Raw genomic sequence first — 17,325 nt, 5'->3', positions numbered from 1 at the left:
CGCATATTGCGCGATATCAATGCGGGTCATCAGAAATTGAAAGTCCACTCACCTTGGTTGTTTCAGCACGGATCCGGCTCATCTTTTTCTTTTTCTTTTTTGTCGAATATCTGTCCATGTATTTTTGGATGCTGCTACCACTCTTTCTCCCTTCCTGGCGCTGTTTTCTTCTATGTTCTTTATCTACGCACAAAATTTTATGTATGAAATCAAAATTTTTCGCATGTAAACGCAGAATATTTTTATACATAGAACTCGAATATTCGTAAATATTACATATTTATTATAACTTTGATTAAAAATTAGTTTGTCCAAAAAATGTTAAAAAACAACAAATAAATAACTTACATACGTGACTCACGATTGTACGCGATGTTTAATATATTATGAATGTTACAATATTGCGATTACTCCAATCAGAACAATCAAAACTGTCAATTACATCGCAGTAATTAGATTTATTTATTTCAATTGCATTTTTTGAACTTAATAGCACAACAGAAAAAATGAGTATAAAGAATGCGATTAAAGTAAACATAACCCCTACACAAAGTAAAAATAGATTTTTAAATATTTTAACAAATATTATAGAAATAATTGAAATAATAAATTATTATAAACTATTATAAAAAAGACGTAATTAATGTGAATTACGCCGCTAATTATTGAATAAAACCATACATACGTAATAGCCATTAATACACTTCGGCGAAAAAATAATATAAAATATGTGAAGGAGATTTCTATCGATTCCGCGGAAAGCGGATAGTCGCGAAACGGAAATCGCAATAATAGTGATTATATGCGATTATTAACGCATTACGTCGACACTTTAGAAAAGAAACTTCCTGCGTGAAATTCACACTTACAATTAGACGAACAGTATCACGAAAAATGCAGAAGAATTTGAATGCGACTTCGCGGTCCGTTGCGACGCACTACTGACTTCTCGCAATTTGAGATTTATAAAAAATTGCGATATTACGATTCGTAAAATTTCGAAACAATCGAAACGGCAAACCAATCACATTGCACAATTAAATTTGTCCATTTCAACTGCACTTCTGCATTTAGTAACAGCAATAGAAATATTAAACACTGAAAGTGCAATTAAACCTAACCTACTTAACGTAGAAATAAAATTCGAAATATTTTAATAAAAATAAAAACTATTGGAAATAGTGAATTATTAAAAATTATTATTCCTGTACCTGATCATGATTATTGCATATTCAATACACTTCGACGAAAGAATAATATGAAATATACGAAGGAAGATTTTGATCGATTCTGGGCACGAAAAAGCGGCTCATCGCAATGCCAAAATCTCAATAATAATTGTACATGATTTTTTATGTGTTATGTATCAAGTATTCGATACTTACGAAAGATATTCGCGTACGAGACATTTTTTGTGCGCAAGATTCACATTTAAACGGTAACACTCACAAAAAATATGGACCGAATTCGAATACGTCTCCGCAATTATTGTCCAACTACATTACCAACGGAATATACGTTAGCAACACGATTAGAAAGAAAAACGGCAGGTGTCATACGCGTCACTGTTAGTCGGTGTGTTCGATTCTTTTGTATTGTTGAATGTTGAGTTCTTGTGCCCTTATCAATTTTTAGAAATAATTGCAAAAATGACAGAGCAGTCATAAAATAAGGTGTACATAGTATACATAAAGTATTAGAATGTCTTTCAGACGATAGTACTATATACAATTTATGACGAGCACTTTTAGAGTTCGTATATATATAATTGAGAAATAACCTTACTTTAGATAATATTTTCAAGTACTTTAAAATGCATTTGATATCTTATACAACGACTGTAATTTCGTGTTTAGTATTGTGCTACGCATGGGAGGTATATACCTTTTTTATTAAACAAAATTGAAGATTTGTACTTTTTTTATTACGTATTAAATTTACAGATACCAGAGAACTTTGCAAAAACTGAACATTCCAACAACTGGGCAGTGTTGGTGGATACGTCACGTTTCTGGTTTAACTACCGACACGTTGCAAATGTTTTATCTATTTATCGAAGTGTCAAACGTTTAGGGATACCAGATTCACAAATCATCCTTATGATAGCAGATGATATGGCATGCAATCCTAGAAATCCTAGACCAGCAACTGTGTTCAACAACATTAAGCAACACATTAATGTTTACGGAGATGATGTAGAAGTTGATTACAGAGGCTACGAAGTAACTGTAGAAAATTTTGTGAGATTATTGACTGGTCGTTTAGCACAGGAAACTCCAAGATCCAAAAAATTATTGACCGATGAAGGTTCAAATATATTAATATATTTAACTGGTCATGGTGGCAATGGATTCTTAAAGTTCCAAGATTCTGAAGAAATTACTAGTCAAGAGTTAGGAGATGCATTAGAGCAAATGTGGCAGAAGCGAAGATATCATGAAATCTTATTTGTGGTTGATACTTGCCAGGCAAGCTCAATGTATGAGAAATTTTATTCTCCCAACATATTAGCAGTTGCTTCTAGCTTAGTAGGAGAAGATTCACTTTCAGTAAGTAACAAGCTAATATTGTATTTATGTTATTCTGTTCAAGTAATGCCTATTTTATCTAAGCATACTATATTTACAGCATCATGTTGATCCTGCCATCGGTGTCTACATTATAGATCGGTATACGTATTACGCATTAAACTTCCTGGAAAAGGTAGAACCATCTAGTACAAAAACATTGGGTGAATTTGTAAGTATATTACAAATATCTTATTTTAATGTTAGAAATATTTAAATTGTTTGTACTGTATTGATTTCACTAACAATGTTAACTTTTTTCCAGTTAAAAGTATGCCCAAGAGATTATTGTTTATCTACAGTGGGTGTAAGGAGGGATTTGTTTAGAAGAGATCCAGATAAAGTGCCAGTAACAGATTTCTTTGGATCACTTAGGCCAGTGGAACTTACGACAAACATAATCAATGTTTTATCAGTAAAATCCAATCGTACAAAATCAGAAAAGGAACCAAAAAGAAAATATAGTTATGTTGCACAATTTCCAGATATATCCCAATATACATGAATACACGTAAGAACAAATAAATACTGTTTTTAATAAATTTTATATAACAATTTAATATATCTATCATAGAAAAATTGAATGTACATGTACATTGTATGTACATATAATCCATTATTTATTTTTGTGGTTTGTCAATTCTATTCATGCAGAATAACTTGTTATTTTTAGCTTTTTTGGTTTTTTTTCTTTGATGCATTGAAATACACATTTATTTTATTTTTAAAGCAAAATATGCAGCAAATAATAAACCAAAAATGTCTCATAAAGTATATAACGATAATTTAATAAAAAATACCGATACTTCTAGTATTTTTAATACTAGATTTAATTAAATTAAAAATCAATTATCGTATTTCATTTTTTTAATAATGTTAATATGACTACTCTCACTTTATTTTCCAATTCTTTTGTTTTATAGGCACAAGTAACTTGAGTAGTAATTTCAATATTGCAATATGTGCAATTCCAGTAAAATATTATAATCAATATTTGATATAGACTTTTTGATAATGTAAGTATAGTAAATATTCTAATCTGAATATTCCAAAGCAATGATTAAAGAAATTATACATATCTCTGCCTTGACCTACAACAGTGAAATGACCCTATTAGAAATCATACTTCGCAGAATAAGCAATCGTGTTATTATCAAACTGACAGCTATATCGAAATAGGAAACACGATAGTTTATCCGGCATAAAATATTCTGCGTAATATTTTGCGCTGTGAATGACGTAATGCATCAATATGATGAAAAATGGGAAATCCCATGTTTGCATATAAATAGAAGCTTTCAAAGATTAAAGCATTAGTTCGTCAAATGTCATAGTCTTATACGATACTCATTTTTTTCAAGTTACGGTTCAAGTGTAACTTGCACCCAAAAATCGATCTTGAGTGTGCAACGTGTATTTACACCAGATAGACATTTTTTGCATTTAAAGTGAGTAGATCTCTTGTAAAAGTCCTAATCTGTATGAAATGTTTGTGTTCGGACATCTGATACAAATTAGTGGATGTATCAGACGGTCATTATATATTGATTTGTGCAATTAGCAAGCAGAAAGCAATTATTATTGAAACATCTTACAGATGCGGCGCATATTTTATTGCATCTTATGGTTTTTAATGTCCACTGTGGCACACACATTCGTAACGGTTCCGAAATTCAGAGAAGTGCACGAGCTGAATTTTGAGGAACTACCAGCCGTGGACCAATTGGCACCGAAGGACCCTGCCTTACATGCATTCCCAACTGTTCCAGCAGTCCCACTATTGCCGAACTGCATGAAGCAAGGCTATTTAAGAGACCCGTTCAACTGCGGCAAGTTTTATCGTTGCAAATATGAACGTGACATACCATTAGCGTACTATTGTCAATCGGGATTAATATTCAACACGATTACAGAATCGTGCGATCAGCCACAAAATGGGCAGTGTTGATACTAACATACATAAGATGGATATATATTACTAAATCTTCTAATATATATAATAGATTCTGTAGATTAGGAATTTTAACTTTAAAGCTTTTGACATGTTACATTAAACGCAAAGCGTTTATAATATGAAAAAAGATTAACTCGTGATTACATTTTTTATTTTATTCCGACAGTTTTACTACTGATGACAATTGATCCAATGAGATATAAAAGCAGTGTCTGTTATGCGTTTTATTTTAAACATGCGAGAATCATTACAAAAAATATGAAAACGATTTAACACTTATGTTTACATAATAACCAATACAAAACGTAAAGACATATTTATGCTGCACACCGTATATCAGGTAGAAGCGTTTTTATGCGTAGATGACACCATATATTTATTATTGTTTAATTGCATCCGGGAACAAGATTTTTATAGTTGCAAGCGTTGATCTCAGGATCGAAGGCTAGCCCACCCGGACAATCAAATCTTTGTGGTTGGTAAACGCCGTTGACATTCTGGCAAAGGTAGAACACGCCGCAGTCTTTTTCATCGCGAACGTAACCCTCTTTTTTGCAAACACCACTGGGGGGAGCAGTCACAGGTGGTTGAGTTGGTCGCTGGGTTGATTCAGGATCAGGCTTTCCCTCAGGATCCTTAGGCGGCTCTACTGGGACTCCTCCTCGCAGACCAGCATACAATGTTTTCAACAAAGGATATTTTTCGCCGCAATTGCCACGGAAATCGTCAGTCTCGATACTCCACAACATCGCACCACCAAGATTCAAAGAATTGATGTATTTGGTCTTCTCGGTAAGAGAACTGCATAAAGTAATTATGTTGCATACATAATACAGTTGAAACATATAGAATGTGTGTCGGCAGAGATTACTTAAATTATAGAAAACCATGGCAAAAGAATTGCGATGTAAAGAAATTTCTGTGAGAAAGAAGATACTTACATCACGTCGTCGTAGCCAAACCATTGATCGCCCTTGTAAGCGTATGGGGTGCGGTGTTCTTCATGACGGACAACAGTCCATCCGCCTTGTTTGAAGAAGTCGCAGATCTCGTTGTAGCCAAGCATTCCACCCTCACGAGTGTATGGGCCAGCAGCGCCAGGTCCCTTGGCAGGAGCTCCAAGACCGGTCTGACTCTTATCGGCGAGAGTGAATGCCCTACCGTAGAATGGCACGCCAAGGATCAGCTTCTCAGGTGGGCAGCCACTGTCCAACCAGTAGCGTACAGATGCGTCCTACGAGAGAAAAGGCCATTATCAGTGGAATATTTTCGTTATACTCGCGCTGATTTTAATATACTTGCAGAACAATTAAGTTCAATAAGTTTGAGAAAAGAGATCCTTACGACATTGAGTTTAAGGTCGTTTCCACTCTCGCCCTTGCGCGGGTAAAGCGGAGCGTTGTGGCCAGTTTGTTTCTCCCAAGCACCATGGAGATCGTAAGCCATAATGTTGATGAAGTCCAAGTACTTGGATATCTGGGCGATGTCGTAGGACAGAGAGGCGGAGGTCTCGGCGGCAGCAACGGCAGCGCTGAGGATGAGTCCATGTTTCTGGAACGCCTCTTTCATCTCCTTAGTCAGCAGCACGAAGTTCTGTATGTCCTCCGGTTTGCCGCCACGCTGATTGGGATACTCCCAATCCAAGTCGAAACCGTCGAAGTTATATTTCAGCACGAAGTCAACGGCGTTCTGGACAAATCTCGCGCGAAGGGTCGGATTGCCGACGACGGCGGAATATCTGGCGGATCCCTCGTTCCATCCACCGATGGCAATGAGCGTTTTAGTTTCGGGGCTCTGCTCGCGAAGCTTGTTGAATCTGCCGAAAGCGTCTTTGCCCCAATTGTCGGGAAGATCTTGCCATGCGTCTAAAACTCGGATGTCTCCCTGCTCGCTAATACCGACGAAGGTGTAGATGAGATGAGTGCAAAGATTTGGCTGAATGTAGGAGATGTCAAATTTGCCGTCTCCTGGTCGATAAACGGCCCAGCTGCCGAAGTAGCACACGATCTTCTCTGCGAAATAAAAGGAGCGTTATTTCACGTTGTGGAAGAACGATTTTCCAATTGATCGATACTCACTGTCTGATTTTGCAGCCGAAGCCATAGCAGCCAGAGCTGCGAAAATTAGTATCCAACGATTCATCTGCAAATTGTTTGTCATCGAAATTTAAACTTGGAGAAATAATTTTACGCTCTTTGAATTTTAGACTATCATTAACATAAATACATAATGCACACATAAGTGTGCTTAATGAAATGTTTATTGTAATACTCGCAAGTTTTACTTTCCGAAGATTGTTAATGTTACTTGTATCGATCGTAATAATTCGGAAAATAACTCGATCATAATTGAATGCACTGTCTGTACCTTGTAGCCAGAGTTGATTTATCCAATGGTACTTAGTAATATAATACCAAAATTTCATTTCGCGTACATCGTATATATACTCCACCAAAGTAATACAATTTCTGATCATGATAATGCTGATAATGTACAATTCATTCGTGTGCATATGAATAATACGTATTATTACGATCAAAGATTTTGAAAAACACACAGGTGCGACGAATGTCATTATATAATTGCATTGAACACTTGATTCTATAATTAACATGCAGATCTGAACACCTGTTTGTTTTCACGGTTGTCCATATAGATACATGTATTTAAAGGGCGATTTCTATATATTTTAATTTAATGCAAAATGTAATAAAATGGAAAGAACAGCAACTCGCTCCGATTAGGATTTTATATTGCATTAGTTTTTCGAGCATATTTCTAAATTTCTAAACATGATACTTATTATGATTTTTTTTTACATCGTATTAATAGTTGGCTAAACTTGATAAAGATGTGTTACGTAGTTCTCGATAAACAAATAAAAAAATATCTTCGATTTATTTCAACAGGAACAGTTATATTGCATGTTTAATTCTAAGTCAAATAAATGCTTTATTGTTTGTGATATTTTTTAAATATTTTGCAATTAAAATCTCCATGCAAACATTCCACAAGTGCGAAGAATTAATTATCATTATATAAATATAAATTCACTCGATAACTCAACGAATTATGCACAAATGAACGTAAAGATCGCAACATTTGCAACAATATAGAATCGACAAAATAATGATAAAAAGTGTATAATCAAGAAAACAGATGTTGTTTATACACTGTTGCAAGGATAAGTAAACCATCATAATTCACTTTCGAGTTGAAATAATATTAACACAACTTTTAAATATAACATTTAGTAACCGTGAATATGATTTAAACACAACATAAATGCAATTTCACAAACTTATACATTGCAGCTAGATAGTTCGGGATTAATTATAGATTTAAATACCTCGAATTGCCGCTCTTTCATCGCAATTAAACAATAATTCTAAAAAAATAATTACCATCAAATATTTGTGTCGAATCAAATTGCGTTTTCTTTTTTTATCAGGTGTACTTTAATATCGCGTAGCACTTACCAAATGGCTAAAGATCGTTTATCGATTATTAGATAATTTTATGGAGCAGACATAATAACTCGTGTCGCGTGCACGTTTATATAGAGAAAACCTGTCGGCGCAATCTTTATATCCTGCAGAGATTTCTAATAGCAAACAAATAAATTATATCACTGAAATTATGATTGGATGGTGATAAGAATTATGATAATGCCATGTACTTCCTTATTACGAGACAACGCCCAATTTATCATTAATTACGAATCTATTCTGAGCGGCAAAACACTGATTGCAATGAGTAGGCTTGTCTGTATTTAAGGTGCTTATCTAATCAATGAATCATTTTAACAGAAATCTTATTCCTCACTCATGTGACTATGATAAGTGTGATAAGTAATGCAGTAATTTGTTTATATGTGTGAAAGAATTTATTAGAACAAATGCATGAACAAATGACAACTATTATCTTTATTTTGACACCTTTATATTAATTTACAATATAAAAGTAATATTCAACAATGCTGTGTATATTACGACTGTACATATATGGAATACATTTGTCATAACGTAAATTAAAACTTCCTAGTTGCACGTTCTTTATTGTTTCTTCTCAATCCAAGTAATCGCAGCTTTCTCCAATACTGTTTTGTATCTGGATCTAATTCTTCCAATGTTGGCGCAGGACCAGTTCTAATGGTCCACAACCAGCTAGGATATTCAGAATCTTCCTTTATTTTAATATCTTCTCCCTCCTTGTTAATATTTGTGCCACACACATAAGTCACAAGTCTGTTAACATCTTTTTCTACAGGTAATAATTTTTTTTCCAATGTAACTACTGTTGTTTTCTTTGTTTTTTTCACTCCCGACCGGACTGTAATAAAGAAAGACTATTATTATAAATATTATATCTATTATTAAGATTTAATGCAACTGTAATTATACAACTATAAACAATAGTCACAGTTAACTAATAAATTTTAATTGGCAATTTTCTTTCTTAATCTTTCACTATTTTATGCATATTTGTTATGTATATAATCTGTATAATGTACATATTTCTAATTAATATGTTGCCAATAATTATTATTCAAAATTAAAGGTTTTTATATTATTAATTGTCAATATCATACAACATATTAATATATACATAACCTTAATTTTATACATCAAAGTAGCGAAAAGATCGATTTAACGCATATTGATGTGATGACAATTCATTTACCTGGTCCAGCATAATTTTGCGTTTGTATCGTATATTGAATCGGAATTATGGAGCTTTTTGGAAAATGAAAAAACCGATGCAACACGGAGAAATTCATTGTGTACATCACTACCCTTACTTTTTGTAGGTTAGGATTAGGTCATGATGTATAAAAAAAACAAGATGTGCCATATTATCCTTCATCATTCGTGGAGAATTTCTGTACTGGCAAATACTAGCATTAGCGATGGTATAGATCTCGTCTTCTTACATTATTGGTTTATGACATATACGTAAACAGGAATGCGCAATGACAAACAAGGAATGTTATTTATACTGACGTCTTGAATCAAGCATTTAACTACGATTTATAACTGACGTTCCACAGAGTATATCACAAAAATGTGAAATATTTTTAAATGTTAGATATAAAATATATGGTTCATTCTTTTGATGGGTTAATTACATTTTTATGTCTCGGTTATGTAATGCCATTAGGCAACAATACTACGACACGGGTAAGAGAATTCTGTTTTACAAAATATGTAATTTAAACAATTATTGTTTCGGATAAATTCATTTTCATTAAATAGAGACGACATAACTTTTAAGAAAAATTCTAATAATTTATTGTAGAGTATGTGATAAATCTGTAACCTATTTGTTAGTGATCTATAGTGATCTATGAGCCCTGTATTTTTTACAGACGAAGAAAGTATCATTTGATGTAAAAGGTAAATCAACTGTTCGAGGTGGCATTCCAGGGGAAAATCAATTTTTAACAATAGCAGCTGCCTTGCCAATTTTGCCAGGTGCACCAGTACCTCCAAAGCTATCAAAGCGTTCTTATAACTCATTTAGGTAATTGTTTTATGGGATAAAGTAGAAAAGAGTTAATTTTGTTTAATATAAGTTGTCTAAAGTATTTTTATTGCACAAAATTATTGGTTTTGTATTTCATGATATAGTTCTACTGGAACCCAATTTGAGATTGAACATGCTGAAGCTGAAGGGTGTGATGTTGTTACATTACAATGGACAGGAGAAGCAAGAACAATTGTGGCATCAAGAACTCCTGCCGAACGAGAAAAGAACCCTGACAGAATATGTCTCGATAGGCGAGGTCTGACAACATTTCCCAATGTAATTGGGGAGCCGAAATTGCGATTAATGTCTCTTCAGCATAATCTCTTGACCAAGATTGAAAGTTCTAACTTTTCTCAATTGACAAAACTTGTATTTCTTGATTTATACGATAATCAAATAGAGAAAGTATGCAATCTCGATCTTTTGGAAAATTTAAGAGTGCTTTTAATAGGGAAGAACAGAATAAGAAAAATTGAGGGTTTAAAGCATCTTTTCAAGCTAGAAGTTTTGGACTTGCATGGCAATCAGATTCAGCAAATTACTGGCTTGGAGGATTTATCATCATTAAAAGTGCTCAATTTAGCAGGAAATAACATTAAAACTATAGGTTCCAATGATTTTCAAGGATTAATCTCATTAAAAGAATTAAATCTGCGGCGAAATAAATTAAAAAAATTGTTAGGCTTTGGTGAAACGCCACAATTGCAAAAATTATATTTGAGTAACAATGATATTCAGAAGTAAGTATTTTAAAGATTATTATGTAGTTAGTAGAAAATGTTTTATTCTGTTTTGTTACATGTTTTTTTATATTTATACCTATTTTTATATTATATTTTTATATTATATTTTATATTGATTTTAAATATATATATTTACATGTACAAATTTGATTTTTATTATATAATTTCGTATTGTTTTATATGTTCCTTAACTTGTTCCTTTCTCACAACAATTAAATGAAAAAATATTTATTTGAAGTACATATAAAGTCGAGTTATCTTAATCTTTCAGAATCGAAGATATGAGTAGCCTCGCAAAAGCTTTGCAAATTAAGGAGATAACAATAGATGGCAATCCAGTAACTTCAAATACTGATTATATCCCTTTCCTTGTCTCATATCTGCCAAATCTACAACTTTTATCAACAATACAAATTAACGAACAAATTCGGAGAACAGGAATGGCTTGGAGATCCTCTAAAGAACAGACTAATTCGGCATTCCTTGATCTCAGTGCACAAGTTTGCATGAACGTGCGCAGAGAAGAGGTGATATCAAATGCTAAAACAAATTGGGAATTTCTCAGATCTAGAACTAAAGTCCCTAATGATAATTCCAATAGAATGATGGGCAATAATACAGGCAACAATATATTACACGTACAAAGTTCAAATAAATTTAATGCTATAAATCCGAAAAGTTTAGACAAAGCTAAAACCAAGGGCTTCGGTAGTCTTACATCGATAAATGAAAATGTGGAAGCAAAAAAGATACATATAAAAAAGAGAAGCAGCTCCAGCGATAATTTGTTCAAATTCGAAGATACCTCTAAATCATATCCTTTGGAATTCAAGCTTCCGCCTATATTGGGTTCGATAGTAGATAGTTTAACAACCAATAAATCCGAGGATAAATTGCTTAATAAAGAAAATGCTCGTAAAATGAAGATGCTTAATAGCATGGATAATTTATCGGATAGCGAATCTAACAGTTCGGAGAGCCATGAAAGTTTAAAAAGTGGTTTGAGATGTCATCTGTTTACTCCGAATAACAGTTGCGCCTCATCTATGGATTACGACAAGTCTACTATCTGTAAAAAGTTTACTGCAGCGAAGGATGTATCTCCGATTACCACGGAAAGTTTCAATGATGAAGATCATGAGAGCCACATGCAGGATAAGACGGTTACTCAGAGATTCTTGACACACTGCGACACGGCAATGAACGAACATAAAAGCTTAAGCAACAAATTGATTCAAAATATAAAAATATTTCATAATCAAGACGAGCAGAGTAATTGTCAGTCAAAATCGACTATAAGTTCTGGCTATTGCTCGTTGAGCTCAAAGACTAGCAGTTTAGATAGTTGTAAATCATTGTTAAGAGATTCTGGCACTTTATCAATTCCTAAGAACGTAGTTCACAAATCTCACGAGTGCGATAAAGGTAGAATTAAGAGTGCTCAAGCAAAGAAGGTAGAATACTATAAGAGTAATAGAGCCGCGACGGCGAGAGCGAAAGCTCTCGCTCCGCCAAGTCCGCCGCCCCAACAAATACCACCTAAAGAGAGGGAACAGGGTAGGCTAAAATTTTTTTATTTCTTCTAATGTTGTCTTATGCGCTTATGTTTGAAATAAAATATCTTTGCAGGCGGAGATTATTTAATAGAGATTGTTGGTCGATGCTTAAACATTTATGGTCAAGGTGCTTTACGCTTTATAGATAGGACTTGGGACGTGTCAAAGGCTCAAGATGTCAATGTTGTGAAATTTAATTATGTACAATTTAACGACGTGGCGAAGATTCTAAGCAAAGTGAAAAATAGATTTCCTCACGCGGAACATTTCGTGTTCAAAGAAACTAACATCAGTCTTCTTGGTCAGCTGAATGCTCTGGCTGAAGTACAGGGATTGACGAGCATACAAGTAGATGCGGGAAATCCTATTGTGTCCAAGGACTGGAAAATGTATGCTATATTTCGATTAGCTCATTGGGGACTTGCAATTATCAATGGCAAGGAGGTATAGCTTTCAAATATAGCTACTGCTCATCTTTTTAATGCCAGATTTGTTTTAACGAAGAATATGAATGCAGTAAATCTATTATAATTAAAAATTTGCAATTTTTTTATAGATTACGGCTGAAGAAATCGAACTCGCAAATCGAGAATACGCTGGTCTCGTTGATATAGTTATGTGTTCACTGCCAGATTCTTTATTACAACCTTTGTTACAAAGACTTCATTTAGAAAAAGTGCAAAGACAAAGCGGGGAGCAAATTACTGCCAAACAATTTTTGTTCAACTGCGACCCGGCGCTTAGAAGTGTCGTTGCCAAGGAAGCGTTACAGTGGAGAAAAGGAAATGTAACACAGGTAATGAAAGTTTGAAAAAAAAGTTGTATTATCTGTTATAATAGATAGTGTTTTATGCTAGATTTTACAAGTTAGTACATACTTGAAAATTGTAACAAACGGTAAGATTTTGATTGAAGTGTGTGTCCACAATCTGTTTACAGGAGGACCTTATTTGGAGACACAAGGGAAAAGTACACTTGCTAAGTTTGATCAATCTCACTATAAATGCCATACGAAAGTTGCAAGTTTTAGAGAAGCAGTGGCCGTGTATTCTGTATGACATTACTTATAATACTCTATCCGACTTTTCCGAAATGGACGTATACATGAAACGTTGCAGCAAAACGCTTGAAAGTAATAAGTAATATCATGCCCGTGCCTTAAAGTAAGATACAGTACTGCGATAACACGTAACATATGATTTTTGATCTACGATATTACGCGGAATCACAACGCTCGGGCTTTGCCGCATTAACATTAGGGAGAGATACGCAACGTATACATATCAACAGGGACATCGCATTGCAATTCTGCATTGTTATTGCTACAAATATATTGAATATGTTTATTAGAGTTGGTATTCATGTATAGAACAATAAATTCTATATAAGCATTGTTTAAATATCCTTCTTTTAATTACTAAAATATATTAAAGAATCGAGATTAACTTGTGACTGTTGCTAAACAGTTCGCACAACATCTATAAAAATGTTCACCTCTCACGAATCTCCTTATGTATATAAAATTAATTGTTATTACGATTGAAATCTTAATATATTGGGATTTTATTTCGTACCAATAATGGATTCCACGCTGAAGGAAATCGGTGCTTTTTTTTCTAAACAAGATTCATTGTTTGTAGTAGGACAGTTCCGTAAATCCCTCGTGGAAATAAAATTGTTCAAGTCTCCATTCGCCAAATACGATTGCGTTACTTCGTTGAACCATGGAATTGTCGGATAGGCAGAATGGAAGGATTGTACTTTCAGCGAGGGCTCAGCTTCTTGTTTTTGATTGCATCCAAGAGAAGATAGAGTGCTCAACAAACGCGGATGTGGTGATACTGAAATGTGCAAATCATTTTTTGTAAGTAAGATTTGACATACAATTGTTCATTGATATATCGATAAATATTGAAATATAGTATTTTTTTTTGCCACAAAGAGAATTAGAAAGGAAATTTAATCTTTTCTTATTAAATTGTTACATTTATTGCTGCGTTTTAAATGAAATATATAGAATGTACAGAATATCTGTTTTTGAATAAGTCAATTTACTGAAAGCGCTTATTGAATAAGCTGTATTTTAAAAACGATTATGCAAAAGAATTTAAAACAGGATTGAAATATTAGATACAGATTAGATTAATAGATCAAATTTTTCCAAAACTTTTACATTTGCAATATTAATCTTTTTTCTAATCGATTTTTTATTAAGTTTTTACTGAAACGCAGCCACAAACTACATTTTTTTTTTTTGACGAAATGTATCTTAAAGAAATGTTAAGGTATGAGATCATGCTTACATGTGCCTGGCAAATTATGTACGGCATTTAATCCGTAAAAACCCTGCGTCACGCTGATACTTGTTTGCGTGAAATGTAAATGATGCCTTTGAAAATTCTTGGATTTTCTGCCGCAGACAGTGTCCGGTTCGTCGTATTTCGTTTTAACGTAATAAGGATTTACGGTGTCCGCTGGTGCTTTATTTGCTGAAGACAGGAGGCTGTCACCTTGTGCTTGCTGTTGCCTGCGTAAAGCAACTTGCGCTGCCATCACCCGCTGTCTTTCGACGACCAGTAGACAACAAGGACATCGGCAGTCCTTCCATGCGCAGGATCTCTTGTGACCTTTCAGACCGGATATCACACCGTGGTTTCGACATCTCGCGCACTTCGGACTCCTCAAACGTTGCTCCATGTTTTGATTCAAACGATTGGACGTACCGGATATTCCGTCAGTTTTCATCCTTTTATATTACTTTGAATGACATGTAAATGCTAGAGTATGCGAGTTTTAATTCAACTTTAAGTTGCTAATAATTACGTAGACCGTTCCAGATTGTTCAATGCGTAATCGATGTTAAACACGCTTGTTTCACAACGTGCGCAATCACATATCGCAGCATGATAATCGGTACGTCTAGGAAGTCGCGAAAAATTCGTTCAGATTTAGAAAACCAACGCGTTCAAGTAAGTTTTACTTGAAATATTGTGTATATAGATTTTGTTCCTTGTTGTACGCACACGATCGATCCTTTCTTTTCGATCTTTAAGTAGCATAGCGAACTGGAATCGTACACCGATTTTGCGCGAAAAATTCAGTTTTTCGTAGACATCTCCTTTCCACTGTTTTACTGCGATACGATTGTCAATCAGGAAGACGCGCGAGATTCCTTTATTCAAGTTCTAATCAAACTTATTGTATCGAACTTATTGTTTAACTCTCTTCTCGGATGCGTTGACTGAGTTGCCGCGACGTTCTACTCATCTCTACTGGAAGAGATATATACTTACTTATAAGAATGTTTCTTGTCTCTTGCGAAGGAGGTGTCGTTTCATCTCCTCCTACTGATTCAAAATGTATTTTTAGAAGACGAACGTATTCTCATTGGCTCGAAAGCTCAAGAAACTCCGCCGCTTTCGTCGGCTGCGAACCAATGGACCACTATGTTTCTCTTCGTGTTCTTGTTATGAGTAACTCCACGAAAGAAAATCCTTCGTTAACGGCTACAACTTCTTTGATTACAGTTTGCATGATGGAAACATATCGATGTTTCGTTAGATCGTTAGAAGGCTGACACGTGTACACACACATACATAAATTGTGAATAACGTTTAATTGTCTTGCATCTATGCAACAAATTGATGGAACTCGAAAACTAATTAGTTTAGAATCCCTTTATTAATTTCGACTTTGTTATCTTTCGCAATTAAAGGGAGTTTTGTTTACGATTGAATCTAATTTGCCTTTTAATCTTATTCACGTCTGATATTCTTCATAAGTGTTATGTAATAAGAAATACATTTAGTTTGTTCAACAGAGAGAAGCCGCCTAATTAAAACACGGTGCCCGGAACCGACGCAATATCCTTTCAGAAATAACATCAAGTACCCAGGATGTTAACCAGGTGGTTATCGGGGTAGAAGCCCTGGTGGAAGTCCGCGGTGTCGCTCATACATTAAGAAAACATACTCGAAACTAATATTAACTGTGTGTTGGCAACATCCGAGAGGATCGTATTAACGAGCTCTTAAAGCAAGATCACAGAAAGAATGCCATATGGTTGCAGCTGCTGGCGCACAACGTTTTGTTAGTAGAGCGAGATTGTCTGTCTTCTATTTTTGCGGTACCCGACCCCACCGTGAATAAGGGAACGGAAAAGATTGTATTGTTACGTTGATCGGGTGTAACGGACAATTGTCGCTAACAATGTTCAAATATCTCGGAGTAACTTTCAAATTTCATGTTAATCTTCCTTCGAGCGATTGCAAATATTCATAAAATTTCGGAGCTTGCTATAATTCTTGAATTTCATGTGCGCGTTTACAAAAAACCCGTGTGTTTTAAATTAAATCTGTTCTATCTCGACTAATTAATTCGATCTAATAATGTATATTTGCGTATATATTGTTTTAAATTGCAGTGCCCTCTGATTCTGGATTGTAATATTCTGCATTGAGCGATTCAAAAGATCTTTTATATCAGTAATAGATTTTTTCACAGACTCTTTCTCAGAAAAAAAGGATCGTATGGTTGGACAAGTTTAAATTTACATATGCCAGTAGACATGCGTGACACGTACCGAGGAATTCATCCTAATGAGCGTGGAACGAAGGGGTGTCATCTTGGGCGCTTTTTCCTTTTTCCTTCGTTCCTGTGCAGTTCTGCCTGAGAGTGTTGTCAAGACAGCAAATATGTTGACAGGTCATTCAACATCTTTCTCATCTTAGTCGCGATGGGGACCACTAGGAAGCACATGGCTCTGAGACGATGTTACACCTCCAAATATCCAAATCAACAAAACTATCTAATGCTTATTCGTTCGGCATCGACCGAAACGATTGGTTAAAGATATAAATATAATTTTCACATTTTGTACAAAGTATTCAAGAAGTTTTCTCTTGTAAATAATCATTAATGTTAACTTAAATTTAATGAATTTCTTACCTTTTTTTCAGATAAAACGTTGAAAGGAT

At 34.4% G+C, this 17,325-nt stretch overlaps 5 protein-coding genes and 2 long non-coding RNA genes across 12 annotated transcripts in view; 3 read left to right on the top strand and 4 right to left on the bottom strand.

Annotated features, from left to right (window-relative positions):
- LOC136997100 (uncharacterized) overlaps positions 1–1,509 on the bottom strand; it is a 53,277-nt gene extending 51,768 nt beyond the window's left edge. Inside the window, exons 1-2 of one of the 2 annotated variants that reach the window (XR_010887932.1) lie at positions 1,386–1,509; positions 53–183 (exon numbers count right to left, since the gene is read on the bottom strand). This is a non-coding gene — a long non-coding RNA (uncharacterized lncRNA). Of the gene's footprint in view, positions 1–52; positions 184–685 lie in introns of both variants that reach the window. The other variant, XR_010887931.1, reaches the window with a different exon arrangement.
- Positions 1,510–1,589: 80 nt separating this feature from the next.
- On the top strand, positions 1,590–3,996 carry PIG-K (Phosphatidylinositol glycan anchor biosynthesis class K). Of its 3 annotated transcripts, XR_010887921.1 has the most exons (6): positions 1,590–1,876; positions 1,944–2,549; positions 2,629–2,739; positions 2,833–3,078; positions 3,491–3,583; positions 3,668–3,996. XR_010887921.1 is itself a non-coding variant. In XM_067347381.1 (5 exons), the coding sequence occupies exons 1-4, from the start codon at positions 1,814–1,816 to the stop codon at positions 3,070–3,072; spliced, it is 1,020 nt and encodes a 339-aa protein (XP_067203482.1). In that variant the 5' UTR covers positions 1,590–1,813; the 3' UTR covers positions 3,073–3,078; positions 3,491–3,645. The 3 variants fall into 3 exon arrangements, 2 of the variants coding, with proteins under 2 accessions (XP_067203482.1, XP_067203481.1); XM_067347381.1 differs by lacking the exon at positions 3,668–3,996 and having other exon boundaries at positions 3,491–3,645; XM_067347380.1 differs by lacking the exons at positions 3,491–3,583; positions 3,668–3,996 and having other exon boundaries at positions 2,833–3,109.
- A 734-nt stretch (positions 3,997–4,730) lies between these two features.
- LOC105675238 (chitinase-3-like protein 1) lies at positions 4,731–16,988 on the bottom strand. 3 transcript variants are annotated; one of them, XM_067347373.1, is made up of 5 exons: positions 16,932–16,988; positions 6,600–6,663; positions 5,866–6,533; positions 5,463–5,755; positions 4,731–5,322 (listed from the first exon to the last, which is right to left on the bottom strand). In XM_067347373.1, the coding sequence occupies exons 1-5, from the start codon at positions 16,971–16,973 to the stop codon at positions 4,908–4,910; spliced, it is 1,482 nt and encodes a 493-aa protein (XP_067203474.1). In that variant the 5' UTR covers positions 16,974–16,988; the 3' UTR covers positions 4,731–4,907. The 3 variants fall into 3 exon arrangements, with proteins under 3 accessions (XP_067203474.1, XP_012227658.1, XP_012227657.1); XM_012372235.2 differs by lacking the exon at positions 16,932–16,988 and adding an exon at positions 8,001–8,124; XM_012372234.2 differs by lacking the exon at positions 16,932–16,988 and adding an exon at positions 7,926–8,067.
- Positions 5,172–7,486, top strand: LOC136997099 (uncharacterized). Its single transcript, XR_010887930.1, has 2 exons — positions 5,172–5,313; positions 5,386–7,486. It is a non-coding gene; the product is annotated as an uncharacterized lncRNA (long non-coding RNA).
- Positions 8,421–17,325, bottom strand: part of mRpL54 (mitochondrial ribosomal protein L54) — a 48,499-nt gene continuing 39,594 nt past the window's right edge. Inside the window, exons 2-3 of the mRNA XM_012372238.2 lie at positions 9,205–9,340; positions 8,421–8,853 (exon numbers count right to left, since the gene is read on the bottom strand). Of these exons, the coding sequence (XP_012227661.1) occupies positions 8,552–8,853; positions 9,205–9,310 (408 nt within the window). The 5' untranslated portion in view covers positions 9,311–9,340 and the 3' untranslated portion in view covers positions 8,421–8,551. The remainder of the gene's footprint in view (positions 8,854–9,204; positions 9,341–17,325) is intronic.
- Positions 9,404–13,749, top strand: LOC105675234 (leucine-rich repeat-containing protein 49). Its single transcript, XM_012372229.2, has 7 exons — positions 9,404–9,701; positions 9,890–10,044; positions 10,152–10,790; positions 11,065–12,350; positions 12,423–12,793; positions 12,906–13,145; positions 13,289–13,749. Exons 1-7 carry the CDS (start codon positions 9,603–9,605, stop codon positions 13,490–13,492), a joined length of 2,994 nt encoding a protein of 997 aa, XP_012227652.1. The 5' UTR covers positions 9,404–9,602; the 3' UTR covers positions 13,493–13,749.
- LOC105675239 (doublesex-Mab related 11E) lies at positions 13,150–16,913 on the bottom strand. The gene is made up of 2 exons (XM_012372236.2): positions 14,653–16,913; positions 13,150–14,190 (listed from the first exon to the last, which is right to left on the bottom strand). Exons 1-2 carry the CDS (start codon positions 15,092–15,094, stop codon positions 13,913–13,915), a joined length of 720 nt encoding a protein of 239 aa, XP_012227659.1. The 5' UTR covers positions 15,095–16,913; the 3' UTR covers positions 13,150–13,912.

The sequence above is a fragment of the Linepithema humile genome, chromosome 1 (assembly GCF_040581485.1).
Source record: "Linepithema humile isolate Giens D197 chromosome 1, Lhum_UNIL_v1.0, whole genome shotgun sequence".
In the NCBI taxonomy this organism is placed as follows: Eukaryota; Metazoa; Arthropoda; class Insecta; order Hymenoptera; family Formicidae; genus Linepithema; species Linepithema humile.
Note: the sequence above shows the minus strand (reverse complement) of the source record. Positions and strands in the feature narration are given on the sequence as shown.